The 19,661-nt window shown below is 52.5% G+C and overlaps 1 protein-coding gene across 3 annotated transcripts; it reads left to right on the top strand.

The window, feature by feature from the left end:
- The first annotated feature begins 1,182 nt into the window (after positions 1 to 1,182).
- On the top strand, positions 1,183 to 18,282 carry Amotl2 (angiomotin like 2). Of its 3 annotated transcripts, none has more exons than XM_005327033.5 (10): positions 1,185 to 1,376; positions 4,234 to 5,008; positions 7,694 to 8,009; positions 8,927 to 9,071; positions 9,448 to 9,540; positions 12,717 to 13,012; positions 13,773 to 14,080; positions 14,576 to 14,793; positions 15,197 to 15,373; positions 16,400 to 18,282. In XM_005327033.5, exons 2-10 carry the CDS (start codon positions 4,296 to 4,298, stop codon positions 16,456 to 16,458), a joined length of 2,325 nt encoding a protein of 774 aa, XP_005327090.1. In that variant the 5' UTR covers positions 1,185 to 1,376; positions 4,234 to 4,295; the 3' UTR covers positions 16,459 to 18,282. The 3 variants fall into 3 exon arrangements, with proteins under 3 accessions (XP_077899469.1, XP_005327090.1, XP_021583233.1); XM_021727558.3 differs by lacking the exon at positions 1,185 to 1,376 and adding an exon at positions 1,902 to 2,024; XM_078043343.1 differs by lacking the exon at positions 9,448 to 9,540 and having other exon boundaries at positions 1,183 to 1,376.
- Positions 18,283 to 19,661: the final 1,379 nt, after the last annotated feature.

The following is a 19,661-nucleotide window of genomic DNA, read 5'->3' as shown; positions in this document are numbered from 1 at the left end:
CCACCCTCATCTCATGAACCTATGGAGAGGCCCAGTGTGGTCAGGACTCAGGAATGGCCCGAGGAGCTGTGGAGGTAGGGAGGAAGGTGCATGTGACCCTATCAGAATAGGCTTTGGGAAGAAGGTGTTCTCCACCTCACAGCCTGGTGGCTATATAGGGGAGGAAGGGGCTGGGGGCAAAGAAGTTTCCCTGTAGATGAGAAAGAGCAGGAGTCAAAGAAGTAGGCACAAGGGAGAGTCCTTGGCCAGCAGGGGTGTGGAAAGAGGTGAAAGAAGAAAGACACTGGAACAGGGAGAGAGGAGAAGTCTCAGGGCTTGCCCTGTTCATCTAGTGAATCCTGATTCAGGTGAGCAAAGAAGGGAGATGGCTTCATCAATGACTCTCTGTGGGACCCTAGGTAAGATGTTTAACCTCCCTGGGCCTTGGTTTCCTCATTTATGACAAGAATGATAAACGAACTTGCATGGTGACATGGGAGGGCAGAATGATGACAGTGAAAAGCCGGTGGCGGCATGCTTAAAGGGGCGCCGATTACTACCTTAGAAGAGTTGGACAGAATGCTTGACAGAGGGTGATTCATTTGGGTAGGTGGCTCGAATTCACCGGATTTCTCAACCCAGATTCACACTTCCTGGGGAGACTGGTCTTAAGAACTGGCGAAGGTGTTTGTAAACAATAAAAGTGCAATTCAAAGGTTGCCGCTGGGGGTGAAAACAGAGGGGGTGAGGGGAGAGGCTCGCCACTGGAAACAGAATCATCTCTTTGCTCCGGTACGGTCCAAATGGACTGGATGTGGACGTCTTTGTAGCCTAACCCCCCCCCCAACAACGCTCGGAGCACCCCTCCCTCAGCATCCCCGGGATTCGGGGTGCACATCCCAGCGTGGCTTCCAGTCGAAGGCTTTAGGGATGGCGGCTGAGCAAGGCGGGGAAGAAGTGGGGGCGTGATCGGCCGAGTTGGATTAAATCGTCCCCAGCAGCTCAGACGGCGGAGCAGGGGGAGAGGACCGAGCGCCGCGGCTGGGGGCCGGGGCGGCGGGGGAGCGGAGCTCAGCGGCCAGCCCTGCGCCCAGCCCGCAGCGCCGCCTCCCGGGAGGAAGGCGGGGGCCGGGCGGGGGAGCGGGAGGAGGCGGAGGGCGGAGGAGGGCGGCGCGCTGAGAGGTTATTTGTGGTTCGCTTTGATCCCGAGGGGGAACCTGAAACTCTCACATTCCTGGCATAGCAGCCGCCTCCAGCGCCGGCCGACCCTGGGGCTGCGCGCTGGAGCCCGACCGGCACAGAGCGTCGGCGCCACCGACGAGTGCGCACCTCCGCTGTGGAGCTGAGCGGGCTGGGACGTCTGTTCTGATCGCGGCGGGCACCAGCGGGTCTCAGCGGTAAGGAAGGCCGCTGGGTGCTTCCAGGGACTGCGTGGGGCCGGCCGATCGAGCCTGAGTCCGGGTGCAGCCCGGCCTTTTCCGGGACCTGGCGTCCTCAGGGCGCTCTTTCGAGGCAGCCGCAAAGCCCAAGTACACCTGGAGAGCGCTGCGCCGTGCGCTTTGGGCGGGTGGGAGGTCTCTTGAAGGTGCATGGATCCTGGAGGCTGGAAAAGGGAGCAGACTCTGGGGAGCGCGGGGTTGGTATTTTGGTTGGGGGTCCAGTGAGGGGGGTCGCGGGAAGAGGTTGCAAGGTCCTCTTGCAAATCAAGGTCCTTGGAAATCAAGGTTGCAGGGCCTTGGCAGCCGATTTGGTTAGGTGAGGGGGTACAGGTGTCTGCCCCCAACTAGCCCAAGAATTCCTCTTTGTCTTCCTTGGAAAATCCTCTTTGGAGCCACGAACTGGCTCTCACTTAGAAAGAATGCAGTCTGCTGTCCAGCCCGGTGACGTCAGCGCTGGAGTATTTGGAAAACAAAGAGGGCTGGGGAGGGAGGAAGGGAGGCGGACCCGCGACGCTTAAAGACCTTTCCTGGCTGCGGACTGCCCTCGCCCGCTCGCCCTAGGCTCTCGGGGCGGCTACCGGTGCTTGTGGTCCGCCTAGGGTCGGGGTAGGTTGGGAGCCCTGGTCGGGTGCGATCTGATTTAGAGACTGGCTTTGGTTCCTTTGGCGAGAGTGAAGCCAGGCAAAAGCTTGCAGACGCGTGCTTGCTTTCAAAGGAGGCTTGCCGAGAGCACAGCGCTCTAGCACCTCAGGGGTGCAAGGTTCGGGTAAGGGAAGCAGGTTTTAATAACGGTTGAGCTTTTAGGTATCTGAAAGGTTGTGCATCTCCGAGACAAATTGGCGATAAGAGGCCTCGGAGATTTTCCTTGCGTCCAGTCCTGGCACATTGTTGGCGCGCCTGGAATCTGTGGGGAAGGTTCTGCATTCCTTCTTGCCGCTCCCCGATCCTGCTCAGCAGGAGTCAGCTCAGATAGTGATTAACTTAGGAAATGCCTCACTGGCGAAACCCCATGTGAACTGACTCCTGTTGGCTTGTTTTGCCTCTGGTAACTCTCTATAGTCTTAAACATCCGGGGAGGAGGGTTGGGTGCCAGGAAGCATGGGTACCTAGGTGTCCTCCAGACTGGTCTCCCACTACCAGCTCTGGGCAGCTGGAATCTTGGGAGTGGGGGAGTGAATTGGGAATGGCTGTTCTGCCAAGCCCAAACAGACAAGGCACTGGAGCTAGTTCTGTGCGGGAGGAGAGGCTACATTCCCCTGTTACCCTTCCACAGTACCTGTGGCAGTGCAGTTTGTTTGGTTTTCTCTGAATCCCAGTTTAGAGGTTTGTGTTGGAGGAGTCTGTGGAAAGGAAGCTGGGTGAGGGAGGCAGGCAGCCTTCCAGGCTATGAGCCACTAGGAAGGAGCCCAGGCTTAGAAGGGAACACCTAGATTTTGGGCACAGTCTCCAGCCCCAGGTGGCTGTAACAAAGAGCTTCTCCCTCTCCCTCCAATTGGCCCAGGTAATTGTTACTGATGTCAACAAAGATATTGAGTGATCATCCCCTATGTCCCTAGAGGACCAATGGGGGCTTTTCCAAGGAGCAAATTGGGGGAAAAAAAAATCAAAGACACCATGCCATTCTTTCTTCACCCTGACTCCCTTGCAGTAACTGTGAGCAGGTGACCAACCTGCTAACCTTGCTGGGTAGCACCTTTTGGCTTTATCTCACCAAACCATTGTCCTATTGTTCTGTAGCCTCCCCCACCCCCGTCCCTTATTCTCTGGTCTAGATGCAGGTTCTCCCTCTTCTTACCTTGTAGAACTACCAACAGACTGCCAAGGTCTTCTGTGACAAAGAGTCCAAGATTAATTTTATCAGCAGCCCTTGATGAAGTAGAGCCTAGAGTCTATCCTAGGAGCTCTCTGATTCAGGAACAGTGAGGGCAGAGGGAAGATGGCTGGGGGAGGATAGAGTGTAGTAGATTGTGACAAAGCTAGACTTATCATGTGTCAAAAACTAGGGCTCCTGTTTACTCCTAGCCTGGACAGCTCAGTGGTTGGATCCGCCTGGAGTTGTCATTAAGAATGTTTGACGGGCCCCTGACTGCAGGAGCTGAGGTTCCTGCTAGGTTACCCTGTGGGTTTCTGTTGTATTTTTTTTTTTTTTAAAGAGTGAGTGAGAGAGAGGGGGACAGAGAGAGAGAGAGAGAGAATTTTAACATTTATTTATTTTTTCTTAGTTCTCGGCGGACACAACATCTTTGTTGGTATGTGGTGCTGCTGAGGATCGAACCCGGGCCGCACGCATGCTAGGCGAGCGCGCTACCGCTTGAGCCACATCCCCAGCCCCTCTGTTGTATTCTCTAGGCTTAGTAGGTCTTCATGAATATCATTACAATGATGACCTTGCCAAGGATTTGCAGTGTTCTGGAAGCTCAGTAGTCAGTGCCTCTATTCATTCTCAACTCCCTGAGCAAGCAGTATTTGCTTTTTTTAAAAAAAAAATTATTTTTTAGTTGTTATTGGACACAATACCTTTATTTTATTTATTTAAATGTGATGCTGAGGATCGAACCTTGCACATGCTGGGAACACTTTACGCTCAGCCACATCCCCAGCCCCTGCCCCCCCCCCAAAGGAAGAAACTGAGGCTCAGGGGTTAAGTGACTTGCTTTAATCCATAGGTGGCAGCGTTAGCACTTGGACCCAAGCTTGCATGAAACCTTCCCATCCCAGCCTTGTTCTTTACCATTGTGCTTTCAACCTGCTATAATGAAAAGCCCTCCCCTTTCTCACATGCTCCCACTGAATGCTCTTCTGTCTCTCTTGCCAGGTGCTCTGGGGCCAGGTGCCTGTTGGCCATTGTCTAGGCAGGTGTGTGCAAGCCAAAGAAACATGAGGACCCTGGAAGATTCCTCAGGGACAGTCCTGCACCGCCTCATCCAGGAGCAGCTGCGCTACGGCAACCTGGCGGAGACACGCACGCTGCTGGCCATCCAACAGCAGGCCCTGCGGGGTGGGGCCGCAGCTGGGGGCTCCCTGGAGATTTTGGCACCTGAGGACAATCAAGGGCTCCAGCAGGCCACTAGGCAAGAGCCCCAGGGCCAGGAGCACCAGGGTGGTGAGACCCACCTGGCAGAGAACACCTTCTACCGGCTGTGCTCACAGCCCAGCAAGGGCGAAGAGCTGCCCACCTATGAGGAGGCCAAAGCCCACTCTCAGTACTATGCAGCCCAGCAGGCGGGGTCTCGCCCGCAGGTCGGGGACCGGGATCCTCGCGGGGCCCCAGGAGGCACCCGGCGGCAGGATGAAGCTCTGCGGGAGCTGCGGCATGGGCACGTGCGCTCCCTGAGTGAAAGGCTCCTGCAGCTGTCCCTGGAGAGAAACGGAGCCCGGGTTCCCAGCCACATGAGCTCCTCCCACAGCTTCCCACAGCTGGCGCGCAGCCAGCAGGGTCCCCCACCCAGGGGCTCCCCTGCTGAGGGCCCAGAGCCCCGTGGGCCCCCACCTCAGTACCCACATGTTGTACTAGCCCACGAGACCACTGCTGTCACTGACCCGAGGTATCGCGCCCGCAACAGCCCACACTTTCAGCATGCGGAAGTCAGGTAACAACCTCCATCTGCTCTTTCAAATCTTGGCTTTCTTCCAGGGTACTCTCCGAGGCTGTAGAGTTTCAAGATCACACCTTGGGTCTGAGCTTCCCCACCCACCCCAGTTCCTGATCTAATCCTTCCTTCTTGAGAAGGGAGAGCCAGTGGCTGAAGGAAAAGGGAACTTAGCCAAGGTCACATAAGAAGTTCAGAGGAGCATTGCCTAGACTCAGAGGTAGACACCTGCTTAGTTGTAACCTTCAAGTAAGTAGGGTTCCCAGAGGATTTGAATTGTAGCAGAGGTTAAAGGTGACATTTCAGAATTTCCCAAAGACAGAGAATGGCAATCATTGCTGAACTCTCCCCAAGTTCAGCAGAAAGGAGAGACCTCCCCTGAAGGTGTTTTATATACATATTTTTGGTAGTGCTGGGGAATAGAACCCAGGGCCTTGTGCATGCAAGGCAAGCGCTGTACCTACTGAACTGTATCCCCAGCCCCTAGAAGGTGTTTTAAAAACATGCTTGCTATGATTATTGGGAGGGGCTCCTGATGAGATTATAAGAACCAGGTGGCCACCTTGTCAGCTGTCAGCTGTCCTGTCTCTGCTCCTCATTTGAGTGTGAAGAGAAACCATTAGAGGATGTGATTTATCTTAAAAAGGCACATACATGGGTGATAAATGGCTGTGTGGAGAGTGGAGGCAGGAAGCCCGATGATTGCAGAAATACAGGTTTTAGATAGAAGGCTCTTCCATGGTCATCTCACTTGGTCCTGAGAAGCCAGCCATCACTTCTGCATCTCTACCCAGACGGGTCCAGGAACCCCCACCAGAGATGCCCCATGGATTAATAACTGTCTTCCTCCCAGTGGCTGAAGCTCAAAGTCTGGTTCTCTTCATTCTTGCTGAGTCTTCATTTAGTCACCACCTTTCCCACCATTTGGCCTTTCCTGGGAAAGATGCCTTTTCTTGCTCTCGAGAAATGAGTGACGTGATGTTGCTGGTATGGAGGAACCAGAGGATGGAGTCTCTTGGTTTCTCTCCAGCCTCCACCCCATCCAGACTCCCACCTTATCTCCCTTCTCAGGACCGATCAGGAAGAGTATCGGAAGCTGAGTCTGAGGTTTCTTCTTTTGGGCCAGCCCTATTGAACCCCTGTCAGGAAAAGATAATATCTTGTGCAAGGAAATTGACTATTTGCAGGAGAACAAAAAGACATGGGGTGGGGAGGGGGGACAAGGGGCAGGGAATGCAAGTGTGAAGGCTATTCTTTCTTGGAGCTAAGTCATCTCCAAAGAATGTGTCTACCCTGCCTGGTGCAGAGGGCAGAAAGCTCTGAAGCCACCTTGAGAACTAGCCACATGTAGCAGAGAGAGTTTGGACTTCACAGTGGAGAACTTCTGGCCAGTTCTGGCCAGTTCTCACTGGAAGCCCCACTTTAAGTAGCCCACTGCCCTCTCTTTTGTAGCTGATCAGATGAAGACTATTTGTTGGGAGCTGGGTCAGGAATTTTAGCCGAGGGAGAGTCACAGGCTTGAGGGCTGAGGAGATGGACCTGGAGTGGATTTCAGGGCTTCTGGAATTTGGAAAAGTCTTTGTGAATCTGAAGTAGTTGTGACAGTGGGAATCCTAAAGCTCTAGAAAACTCTCTGGCTTTTTGTTCCTCCCCTCAACATGCAGCCCTGAGGTTGATGTTACACCAGTGCCAGGGGCCAGTAGAGCATTGTTCCCTGTTCCCTGTAGCCTGAACTCACCCACCATACTAGTCCAGAGATGGCCCCTCATTCTTTAAATTGAGTGAGCTGAGTCCCCATTAGGAGAGGTGGGAATGAACCCCCCCATTATGGGAGTACCAGCACTCTACTAGGCCTTACCTGTGGGCCTGGAGACCTTGGTGATTAGCAGAGGAATGGCAATGCCAAGGGGTAGAGGCACTTGCCAAGGGTCAAATGGCAGGAGCTGTGATTTGAACATCTATTCGTCAGACTCTTATCCTGCAATCTGTCTTGTCTAACCATTAACTGGAGTCTTCTAAAAATGTTTTCAGTGTTTGCGGGGGTGGTATTACAGGCCCTGAAACAGAAAACTTGAATGTGCTGCTTTGGCGGTCCTGAAAGGGGCAGCTTATAACAAACACAGAGTAGCTGCTGGGGACCCACCACCAAGTGGCCCCAGGGTCTGAAAGGCTACGTGCTCAGTCATGATCACGGTGGCCTCCAGACCTCAAAAGAACCTTGTATAGATTAGGAGGATCTAGGCTGCATTTTTTTTTTTTTGATATTTATTTATTTTTTTTAGTTTTTTGGCGGACACTACATCTTTGTTTGTATGTGGTGCTGAGGATCGAACCCGGGCCGCACGCATGCCACGGGAGCGCGCTACCACTTGAGCCACATCCCCAGCCCTAGGCTGCATTTTTTAATGGTGCCTCACTTAAGCAATGGTTGCTTAGGAGGCCCAGGATTGCTTAGGCTGATCCCCAAAGCCCTGACCTCAGTGAGGCAGGACACAAAGCACCATCCTCCATTAATCCCTCCAGTCCTCTTCTTTGGCTCTTGAGAGTTCAGGCAGACATCATTTGGAAAAAGCCTTCCCCACTGGTTTCTGCTAACTCTGGGAGGCTGTGTAACAGTCAGCAGCCATATTGGTCATTTATTAATATAGGTATAGTCTCTGAGCATCATCTCTTCTGTTTCCCCAGGATCCTGCAGGCCCAGGTACCTCCCGTGTTCCTCCAGCAGCAGCAACAGCAGTACCAGTACCTGCAGCAGCCCCAGGAGCACTCCCCGCCCCCACCCCCTCATCCAGCCGCCCTTGGTCATGGACCCTTGGGCTCCGCCAATCCACCTGGGGTGGGAGGACCAGCGAGTGCCCAAGCCTCGACAGCCACCTCGGGCAGTGCCCACCTTGCCCAGATGGAGGCCCTGCTGAGGGAGAATGCCAGGTTACAGAGGGATAACGAGAAGCTGCAGAGGGAGCTGGAGAGCTCAGCAGAGAAGGCAGGCCGCATTGAGAAGGTAGGTCCTGCCAGGGACCCTGGCGGTCTGGCTGGGGAGTGGGCAGTGCAAAGAGAGATGGGATCCTGAAAGCCTGGGTCTGGCTGGACTTCTCTCCACCCTTCCATTCCCCCACCCCCTTCACTCCTCATGCACCCTCCCAAGCTGACTCCAGACAGCTGGGCAACAGCCGAGAGGCCTACAGGCCTGGAGCATGAGCAGTTGCTGGCCAGTGGCAGTTAGAAAGAGCTCATTCACCAGCCCCCTGCACTCTTGCCCTGCACACACCCCTCCCGCAGACACCTCCCACAGAGAGCCCTTTGTGTCCCCCACACAACAGCCAGTCTGTTCTAGGCCAAAGAGAAAACCCCTCCTCTTGGGAAAAAAAGCCACTTGTTGGCATGGCAAGCCAGCTAGGAACACGTGCGGAACCTGTGGCAGCCAAGTGGGAGGGGCAGCCGGGCCTAGGCTAGCCTTTGGCTTGGATGGGGCCACTTCAGGGGCAGATATTCCAGACAGAGGCAGCTCAGGCTCTGGTCTTTAGTGGAGGTTTACCACTGTGCACCAAAGTTCGGTTTTAACGGATAGCCTCAGGCTCTCATGATTGTCCTTTGGTGTCCTGTTGATCCATCCAGAACATGCCCGCTCCTGACCCTTTGCTCAGAAAAATGCTTCTTATTGAATGATGGGCACAGAAAAGCTAGGTTCATTCAGCCTCTGGTCCTTGGGGCAGCAGATGGGACCCTACTGTGGTCCCAGTAGTCTGGTTCACCTCAGGAGGCTGCAGGCTTCTGACCAACCCACTGGAGCCATCTGGAGCTCCTGTTCTTTGCCCTCTCATCTCTCCCCTTTTCTAATGGAAAGTACTGCCAGTCTCCAGCCTGGGATCGATCCTGGGATCCCTCCCCTTCCTTCAGCTTGCTGTCTGTCCCTTGCAGCTGGAGAGTGAGATCCAGCAGCTCTCAGAGGCTCACGAGAGTCTGACAAGGGCCTCTTCCAAGCGTGAGGCCCTGGAGAAGACCATGAGGAACAAGATGGACAGTGAAATGAGGCGGCTACAGGATTTCAACCGTGATCTTAGAGGTGAGGGCTGGGGAGAGTCTTTGGGCCCTCTGGCGCCGGGGGAGTCTTCATAATCTGTGTTCTCTGCAAACATAAGTGCCAGGCTGAGACTCTTGGGGAGCCACCCTTATGGAGAGATTCTTGTCTCTGTGTTCTGGGTTTTGGAATTCCTTATGGAGTTCTCACCATATGGCCCAGATCATGACCTCTGAGAGGGTGCTCCCTTCTTATTGGGACCTGAGCTGAGCTGGAATTATAAACAGTGAGCTACAGCAGGTCCTTATGAGCCCATTCCCAGCCCAGAGGATGCAGCCTCACAGATAAAAAGAACCCCAGGGAAAACCCAAAGCATGCAGCATCACCTAACACCGAAACATCTTTCTTTCGCTTAAAATAGAGAGATTGGAGTCTGCAAACCGCCGCCTGGCGAGCAAGACACAGGAGGCCCAAGCCGGCAGTCAGGACATGGTGGCCAAGCTGCTTGCTCAGAGTAAGTAGTGGTCTCCCTAAGAAGCCTAACCAATATGCAGGCAATAGCACCACTGATCTCTTGGATGGAGAGAGGGGGTTGGTCCTTTCCCTTGCAAAGCAGTACTTTGGGCACAAGTTCATTAAATGGCTACTATATGCCCAACACTAAACGAATGGGAGAGAGGGTGGCTTCCATAGAAGAATAAGATCTGGATCTCTGTTTATTGGGAAGGACAAGAGGGAAGTTGTGGTTTGCTGAGCTATGGTACTGACCATCATTGCAGTGTTGGTCAGCATTTTCGGGTGCATTGGGCAGTAGGGGATACAGGATTGCCCTGGTCACAGTAGGATGAAGGAGAATGAACAGTCTGAGGTTTTCAGGGAGTCCCAGGCAGCAGAAAGTTTGGGAGTGCTTGATGGGAATGAGAAGCTGGGGAGGATGGTGGAGAGCCATCCATAGCAAGGCAGCCAACAGTCTAAAGGGGTTCTGGAGGCTTCTCTGTAAAGGAGGAGGGCCGTGCATCCTTGAATGATGAATTCATTGACTATCCCATCCATCCCTTCATTCATTCATTTGTTCATTAGCAGAACTGGGCTAAGCACCTGACAGGTGTTTAGCAGAGGGTGGGAGCAGACCCAGGAATTGGCATGGGAGGTCCAGAGAGAAGCCATGAGCTTAACTGAGGAACAGATTCCCATACATTCAGAAGTGTTCATGATTCAGGAGACTGATCAGGAGATCCCTGGATCAGGAGGCCTAACTGGGGGAGGGGGGGGCTTCTGGGGATCTCAGGGGTGGAATAGAGAGCCAGAGGTGAAGAAGCCATTAGATAGCTTCCCTGGAAGTGCATGGAGAAGCCACTGAAGGCATCAAGGGTTTGAGGAGGCAAAGCAGGCAAAGTGATAGGCAGGCAAAGTGAGGTGGCAATGGCTACCTCTCTCTAGAGAGGAGTGGAGGGAGAAAAGGAAGAGGAGGTTGCACTTGGGAGAGTATCCATGGCAGGGCCAGGCAGATGAGGGGTGCCCTGTAGGGAAGGGAGGGCTGGCTTTTAGGGCCTGGCTCAGCCAAAGAAAGGCCAGTTTCTGGAAGCCTGTAAAGGAGGAGGGTGGGGGGAGGCAGGCAGGAGGCGTTTCCGCTCCCCAGGGAGCTGGGGAGCCAGGCTGTTCTTGGCTTCTCACTGGAGCCATTAATCTCACAGCAGCGGGTGACCTGGATGCCTGGCATTCCAGAGCCACTGGGCTGTTCCGCTCCTGGCTGCCCCCACCCCCTGCATGGCCCTTGGAGGCAGGGCGATCACAAAGGGAGAAAAAGGAGACTGGAAAGTGGGGGTGGGGGTACCTAGCAGGCACTTCTACATCTCCTGGCCAGGCTGCATGGAAGCCCGCCAGCTGGCCTCCAAAGGTCCAGCCTTCCACCTCCATCAGGAACCTTAAAGATTGTGATGGGCTGAAAGGGCACAGGCAGCTTTTCTTGGCCCACAATAGGCATTTCCCAGGGCCGCAGGACCAGTGGAGTTCTCAGAGAAGATGGCTCTGGTTGACCTTTTTGGCAATCAGACAGCACTAGTACAAAAATGTGGCCATTGCCATTTCCAACGGCTTTTACCCACCAGCAAGCCATAGAGCTGGCAGCTCTGTCCCTCTGACCCCTCTGATCAGGCCCTGCCCTCCTGCCAGCTCTGCCTCTTGGGCATCTGCCTCTCGCTCTTACAGGTTCTCAGACTGTAAGGGTGGGATGGACTTCTACCTCCTAGTCAAACTAAGGCAGGTCTTGTGTGAACCCTAAGTAACAGGGCTCTGTGGACCCAAACAGAAAGGGGTACTGTCCCAGTCCACCGTGCCTGACCCCACCCACCCCACTCACTGGGTGTTAAGAGTATGGATAGTTCAATTTCAGTTTTTTTTTCTTTCTAAGCCAAAGAATGAGACCAGTCAGCCTGGGCCCAGTCTTCAAAATTCTATAGTGAACCAGGAGATGACCTGGGTTGACTCTGTCGCCTTCCTGTCCTCCTGCGGGCCCTGAGTCAATGGATCTTCCCTTCTGCTTGCCAGGGGTAGTGAGGGTCTGATAATGACAAGTCCTTAGTCACATGTGTCTAAAATTTAAAATGAGTTAAGATGAAACCTTCAGTTTCTCCATCTTACTAGCTCCATTTCAAGTGCTCGATAGCCACATGTGGCCTAGTGATCACTGCTTTGGACAGCACAATATAGAATAATTCCATGATAGCAAAAAATGTCATTATTCCAGAGATAGTAGTGCCTTTGGGTTTATTAGGCAGGCCCCATGGTCCCATCCACCTCCTGCTCTTCAGTAAAGTAAAAAGAGCCCATTTCTTGGGGACCAGCCTGAGACTCCCAAGCAGCCGGTGCACAGAAGTGGATTTAAGCCCAGAACATTGGCTAGAGGACTCTGATCTGGCCCAGGCCTCAGTCAGCATTAAAAGTCAGGATAGCTGGAACCACAGACCCCAATCTTTCAACCAGAGACATTTGCAGTGTGCTGCAAGTTTGTGTTCCTTGGCCAAAATCTAGGTCCCCAGACCATGGGAGGAAATGTGGTACTAAACAGGAGAGACCTGGATCTGCAGAAGGAGATGTAGGGGCCCATTGTAGGGGCAAATACCTCACACCACAGCCTGGGCTTTTGGAGCCAGACCAGCCTGGATTCCCATCTGGCAGCCCCAGTCCCGCTCCTCTGTTTTTCCCCCTCTAGGTTGGGGAAGAAATTTGTCCTGCTCAAAGAATTTAGTGAAATGAGTTACCTGCATGCCTGGCTCATGGGGTGGCAGATAGTGGTTCTCTTGTCTCTTTCTTCATTCTCCCTCCTGAATGATGACGATGTCACCGTCCCCCAGAGCCTTCATTTTCTCACCTATAAAAGGACATCATAGGCATCCCAGTTCCTAACCACCAGTCCGAAAGTTACCATGGGGCTCAAGGGAAATTGTGAATTATGGCATCTGGCACAGGTGCAGTGTTTGGGGCTGTCCCAGTAGAAAGGTAGTATAGCCTATTTGCTCCTGCAGGGGTCCTGGAGCCAGGCTCTGTCATTTACTCCTGACTTCATCTGAGCCTCAGTTAACTCCTGTGAAATGGGTTCATCACAGAACCTACCTCCTTGGGACTGTCAAGAGAGTGGGGCCAGCCAGGGTGGTTGCCATCACTGACCAAGCCCCTTCTTTCTCCCTGCAGGCTACGAGCAGCAACAGGAGCAAGAGAAGCTGGAGAGGGAGATGGCGCTGCTGCGCGGTGCCATCGAGGACCAGCGGCGGCGTGCAGAGCTGCTGGAACAGGCTCTGGGCAATGCTCAGGGTCGTGCAGCGCGTGCCGAGGAGGAGCTGCGCAAGAAGCAGGCGTATGTGGAGAAGGTGGAGCGGCTGCAGCAGGCGCTTGGGCAGCTGCAAGCGGCCTGCGAGAAGCGAGAGCAGCTGGAACTGCGTCTGCGGACGCGCCTGGAGCAGGAACTCAAGGCCCTGCGCGCACAGCAGGTGAGCCGGGAAGCCATGCAGGAAGCAGAGTTAAGGCAGCATCTGAGGAAGCCTCAGCCTCCTGGGAACGCACCGGTGTCTGATCCGTGTACCCCCTTTACCCAGTGGCCACTCACTCAAGTAGCAGAGGCTCTGCTACGTGGCCTGAGTCCAAGCATGGGCGACTCTTCTTTTTTTAGTACTGGGGATTGAACTTGGGTAGTTCACCTTTGAGCCCCATCCCCAGCCCTTTTTTTGTATTTTATTTAGAGACAGGGTCTCACTGAGTTGCTTAGGACCTTGCTAAGAGTTTGGCTTTGAAATCCTGATCCTCCTGCCTCAGCTTCCCAACCTGTTGGGATTATCGTCTTGCGCCACCATGCCTGGCTAGGGGGAATTTTTTTATGTTTTATTTTGAAACAGAGTCTAAGCTGCTTAGGGTCTCACTAAGTGGCCAAGGCTGGCTTTGAATTATAACCCTCCTGCCTCAGTCTCCCTAGCTGATGGGATTACACCCATGGGCCACCACATCTGGCCAGTATGATTATTGATAGCCGTCCTGATCCTAGTAGTTTAGAGAGTCATTTATATGGTCCTTGGCCACAGGATTCAGGGGTAGGATGTGGGGATCTGTGCTGCCTCTCTCTGGGGCACAGCAGCATGGAGAGTCTGTGTTATATGAGGCTAAACAAACACATGGGAGTAGTAGGCATCTGTGTGAGGATGTGGAGCTACTGTACCACAACTCCCACCCTTGACCTCAGTGCATCTTTCTCTGCAGAGACAGACGGGCACCCACAGTAGTGGTGGCAGCAGTGGTGGTTCCCCAGAGCTCAGTGCCCTGCGACTCTCAGAACAGCTGCGGGAGAAGGAGGAACAGATCCTGGCGCTGGAGGCCGACATGACCAAGTGGGAGCAGAAGTATTTGGAGGAACGTGCCATGAGGCAGTTTGCCATGGACGCTGCTGCCACCGCAGCTGCCCAGAGGGACACTACTCTCATCCGACACTCCCCCCAGCCCTCGCCCAGCAGTAGCTTCAATGAGGGCCTGCTCGCAGGTGGCCACAGACATCAGGAGATGGAAAGCAGGTTCGACACCAGGCCAGGCTTGGGCCCTGTGGTGTGGGTGGGGTGGCTGAATCTGCCCTGTCCTTGATCCCTGGTAAATAGGCCTCTGTCCCCACTCAGCTCAGTGGGCCCTCCTATTTCTAAGCTGACTCTATATTTGACTAACTTCTTGGCCTTGGAGATGGTAGCTACCATCCAGGCTCTAAGCTTCTCCACCTTCTCTGGGGCTTTGCCCTTCAGGACAAGAGAGGGTCAGATCATTGCTGCCTTCGGTGAGTCCAGACCACCACCACCACCACCACTCCCCCCCCCATGACAAGCTTTTGCCATGTGAGAAGCACTCAGAGCCTCACAAGCCTGGGCTTAGAGCATCAAAATGCAGAGCTGTGCTGGCATCTGCAGCCTCACACCAGGTCCCTGATGCAAAAGAGAGGGTCCCCCCCCACCCCCCAGGGCTGTAGGGAGGGAGGCTGGGGCTGTGGATCTGATGAGGGTGCTTGGCCTTTCTCCCCTCAGGTTAAAAGTGCTCCACGCCCAGATCCTGGAGAAAGATGCAGTGATAAAGGTCCTTCAGCAGCGGTCCAGGAAAGACCCTGGCAAGGCCCCCCAGGGCTCCCTGCGGCCCGCCAAGTCAGTGCCATCTATCTTTGTGGCTGCAGCAGCAGGGACCCAGGGCTGGCAAGGGCTTTCATCAAGTGAGCGGCAAGCAGATGCCCCCACCCAGATGACTATAGGTAAGAGGAGGCTCCTGGGGGTGGGGGTAGATGGAGATTTCTCAGGTTCAAACAGAGTACCAGACCTTTCCTCCCGGCACCAAGGATGAAAAGAGCCAGGCATAATAGAGTTTTCTGTGCAGATCCATCTTCTCTACAAACCCCTTCCACTCTTCCTAATCAGATACCACAGAAATTCTAGATTGATTCTGCAAAGGAAGGTTCTACCCTTCAAAACCCTCTGTAGCCAACTCAGCCTGATGGTTACTCCCATTCGCATTTAGTCTTATTAGAGTTATTGCAAATCGTGAGCAATCCGTACAGCCTTCGGTGTGTCCTAGGTTCTGTTCACTTGGGGTGTTTTTCATAGAAGCTACCTCTTATAAGCCAGGTAGTAATCATCCATCTCCTGCCTTTCCCCCAGACAGGGCACCGTCGGAGGAGACAGCAGCTACAGCTTCTCTCCCTGCCCATACCAAACATGGGAGCAGAGATGGAAGCACCCAGACTGATGGCCTGCCAGACAGCACCTCTACCTGCCTGGCACCAGAGCCCGATGGCCTGCTAGGGTGCAGCAGTGGCCAGAAGGCAACCTCTCTGGGTGAGCTGCACATTTCTCCTTGGCTTTTGTGCTGGGTGGTGCTGAGGGTGCACTTGGTATGAACTAGAACACCAAGGCCCTCTCTCCATACCCCTCCTGGTTATTCCCTGTCCTCCATGGGGAGCCCTTCATAATGAGAGGTGAGGAGAGGCATCTGACCCATCTCAGTGTGAACACCAGGGCTGTTGGCTATGTGAGTCGAGGGATCGGAAGCCCTGATTCGAGACAGATCCAAATTCAGGAAGAAAGCAACAGAACAGAAAGAACTTTATCTCCTCCTCCTTCATGGTTTTCCTGACATATTTCATTGCCAGTTTAAATAGCTAAGATAATGAAGCCTGGCAAGTTATCCTGAGGGCACTCTCAAGTTAGGAGACTGTTTAAAAAAAGAGTCCAGGAAGGAGAAACTTGAGAACAGGCTTTTTTTTTTTTTTTCTTTTTGGCTCCCCTTCTACATTAGCCTTTGCATATTTGCCTGTGCCTCATGATCTTAAAAAAAACCACAGGCATGGAAAGAATGCAGCAGCCTCCCTCCCGCAGGGCCCTCCATGACTCCTTCCAAGCCCTTCAACCAGTTCAAAGTTAGAAACAAAGGCAACTTCCCCATTGGAGGCTGGGGGTCTGGGCCAAGAGCTGAGAAACAGCAGAGTGTTGTTCTAGGTTGGCCTGGTTATGGGCTGAGGGGCTGGAGGATCACAAGTTCAAAGCCCGCCTCAGCAACTTTGCAAGACCCTGTCTCAAAAATTAAAATAGAGGGCTGGGGATGTGGCTCAAGCGGTAGCACACTCACCTGGCATGCATGCGGCCCAGGTTCAATCCTCAGCACCACATACCAACAAAGATGTTATGTCCGCCGAGAACTAAAAAATAAATATTAAAAAAAAAATTAAAATAGAAAAGGGCTGGGGATGTAGTATTTGCCTAGCATACATATGGCTCTGGTTAGATCCCCAGTGTTGCAAAAGGAGGGAAAAAAAAGAAAGTACCAGTCTGGTAACGGGTGCCTATGTTCTTGTCTCTCCCCAGACTCCATAGCAACATCCCGAGTCCAGGATTTGTCGGACATGGTGGAGATACTGATCTGAAGGAGGTGGTGCCTTGAGGACCCTCAACCTCGCCCTCTCCTCCCCTGCCCTTGGCCATTCCAGCAGCTCCTTCTTCAACTGCTGCTTCCCCGCTTTCCCCAGCCAATGACCATCTGGTCCTGAGAGCTCAGGAAGGAGTGTTGCAGGGGAGAAGGGAGCTGAGAAGAGACCAGCTCCCTAGAAGACTGCTTCTTAGTCCATACTCCTCCCCTGCCCATGAAGAATAAGGATTCACCCTCTGCCTGCTGCCCAGGGCTAGCAGATGGGGTAGCAACTAAGAGCCCAGAAAGGAACTGAGCCCACTCTGACCTGCCACCTGCCACTTGGCACTCAGGCAGGGAAGGAGAGGGGATGTGTTGGTTTTGGGGGCTGATTGCCCAGGTTAGCTGCCCATGGGCATCAGTGGGGCTGGTTCATGAATCAGGCCAGCCATGTTCTTTGGCTAAGTGTGGTCCCAGCCAACATCATCTGCTCTCCAGTTCTTCACTGTCATCTTGGGATCGCTGCACCTTGAGTCTTTGGGGGACTGTTGAGGATGTGAGTCCTGTGGAAGCCACAGTCTCATCCCTCCTCAGTTAAGAGTGGGTTGGGGCCATTTGAGCGGCCTGGGAGACAGTTTCCAGTTTGTAAATAATTCCCTTGCTTGTGGAACAGAGAAAACCGAGGCACGCTGGTTCCGATTTGTCTTCAGGGGTGGTGTTTCCCTGTCCCTGCTGCCACAGTTCCTGAAAACTTCTGACTGGCTTCCCAATTATTATTCCTTCTCAAGTTCTTGGTCCATGGATTTTGATGCTGGTTGTTTCAATGGGACATTGGCGGCCTGTCCTTCCATCTGGAACCTTGTATCAAATGCCCCATGGGATCCCCACCATCAACCTGTTGAAATGGCTCCACAACTCCTGTCCCTGGGACATCCTGTCAGTTTGATTATAAATTGAGCCAGAGGAAATGAGCCACCACACATGGACAACTGCCATGCCACTTGTAGATGAAGGTGACCCACCCAGCACCAGTTCTCTGAGGAAGCTGGAGTTATCTTGTTCTCATACTGTTGTTTGTTCCCACCTGGAGGGATTGGGAGAGGATGCTGTGCTGTTGAAGACTAGTCAGTGAACTACAAGATGTGACTTGACATGGAGCCTCCATCACAAAATGGCGCCCATGTGGAGCCTCCATCACAAAATGGCGCCCACGAGGCTGGCTCCTCACGTGACCCATGCGCAGCCCCCAGGCACGGCCGGATACTTTGAAACTAGTGTGGCAGCCTGCAGCAGCAGAGATTTTTTTGACTTTGGTCTTAAAAGTCCTCCAATTCAGTCAGTAGTGATTGGTGGGTTTTAGCAGTTGCCTTTACTGTTTTCAGTTCTTGAATATTTGTCTTTTTTTTTTCCCCTTTCTTGTTTTTTAGTTCTGTACGTGTTTGTTTCATTTCCATGTTCCCCAAGTGATCTTTTTAAACATTTGCATTTGCTGGACAATTGCATATTTTTTTAATTCCCCAACCCCTGAAAAATACATTTGGTTCATGTGCATTGTTTACAAAGCAAAAAAAAAGAAAAAGAGGAAAAAAAAAAACAACAACAAATATCATGAAAGGAAAAAAAAACAACTTAATATATTTTGGATTAATATTTGGTATTTCTTTTAAAGTATTTTTTTGTGCTGTGAACATTTTCTGCCAAAGACCGTGATGTGTGTCTGTATGTTTAAGTTATCATAAATATTTAAATGTAAACATGGCTGTTTTGTTATGCCACCCTGTACCAGGATTGCTGCTGCATTCCACTGGGTGTAACAGTATTTTAATAAAAAAATTTATGAAGAGTGATGTGTTTGAACTGAGGGAAGGAAACGGGGTAAGAATTTTATAGGGCCACCCATGTCAGGGTCCTATCTCCAAGAACCCAAGAGAAGTCCTAGGAATTCTGTGAAGTTGCTTTAAGAAGAGTTGGAATGAGGATGTGGTTGACTTCCAGAGGAAGTTCTTAGAGTGTTGGGAGGGGCTGAGCACAATGGCTCAGGCCTGTAATTCCAGCAGCTCAGGAGGCTGAGGCTAGAGAATCAAAGTCAGATCAAAGCCATCCTCAGCAATTTAGCAAGGCCTTAAGCAACTCACTGAGACCCTGTATTTAAATAAAATACAAAAAAGGACTGAGGATGGGGGTTCAGTGATTGCGTTCCAATCCTCCATACAAAAAGAAAAAAAAATATGTTGGAAGGGAAAGGAGACTGTCAGATGGTGGCTTCCCTGGGTAGCTTCGACCATACTATATAGTAGGAGTAGTACTCCACTGTGTCCAAAATTGCCATTCTTAACCCCACTCCTACCTTCCTTCCCATCCAAGTAACCAGGCACCATGCCTATTGTCTGCTTGGACACATGCAGAAGATGTTCATGTGTGTGGCATGTTCTTGGGCACCTCTTATGCTGTAGCATCACTCACTCCCAATGCCCGGGAAAGTGTATTGCTTTGATTCAAAAAAAAGAAAACCATTCTCAATCTTTGGATTTCTTCCCAATGGTAGCAGCAGACAGAAAGCTGACCATCAGGCAGCCAGACAGGCTCTGAGACATGTAACAGCACCAGTTACCCCATGACCATGGGTGAGGTATCCTCAGACAGGTATGGGGACTTTGTAGCCATGTTGATGAGTAACCAAACTGCTATCCTAAAGAAGGTGTTCCTATGCCAGCCTTCCTGCCCATGGGAATGAAGTTAAGCAAGTGGAAGAATTCAGAACCTCCAAAATTTTTCTAGGAACTTTGCAGATGACAACAGACCCTACCAAATGAGGTGATCACCCAGCCCTCCAGCCTGCTTCCTGCCATCTGGGCAACATGGAGGGCTGCCTTGCTCTCTCCAAACCCTGGACTGGGGTTTTGGCTGTGCAAATAGGTTTCTCACCTGAAAGGCAGCCTGAATGATTGGCTCCTGCACTAGTCCTCTGCTAACATTCTGTGTTCAAATCAAAATGGCAGGTTCAATGGCAGGGGATTCCTACTCAACTCTATCTGCCACATGCACCCCCAAAAGCTCTGGACGGTGGGGGTTGCAGCTGAGACCCGGAGCAGTAAGCCCAGAGCACCGCCCCAACCCAGTACCTTTGGCCAGTGGCTTTTGAAGAGTTTGTGCCTTTTGTGGAATCTAGTCTGCTAGGAGCCACCTTCCTAGTTCCTTGGGTTATGATGAAATCCATCCCAA

The sequence above is a fragment of the Ictidomys tridecemlineatus genome, chromosome 3 (assembly GCF_052094955.1).
Source record: "Ictidomys tridecemlineatus isolate mIctTri1 chromosome 3, mIctTri1.hap1, whole genome shotgun sequence".
Taxonomy (NCBI): Eukaryota; Metazoa; Chordata; class Mammalia; order Rodentia; family Sciuridae; genus Ictidomys; species Ictidomys tridecemlineatus.
This window is presented reverse-complemented; position numbering and strand designations above follow the sequence as displayed.

What these genes read in the sequence shown, in the direction of transcription:
- Amotl2 (XM_005327033.5), top strand. Translation starts at nt 4,296, where the DNA reads ATGAGGACCCTGGAAGATTCCTCAGGGACAGTCCTGCACCGCCTCATC. An exon ending in AGGCAGGCCGCATTGAGAAG is followed by an intron (nt 8,010 to 8,926) that starts GTAGGTCCTGCC and finishes TGTCCCTTGCAG; the next exon opens with CTGGAGAGTGAGATCCAGCA. An exon ending in CCCCACCCAGATGACTATAG is followed by an intron (nt 14,794 to 15,196) that starts GTAAGAGGAGGC and finishes CCTTTCCCCCAG; the next exon opens with ACAGGGCACCGTCGGAGGAG.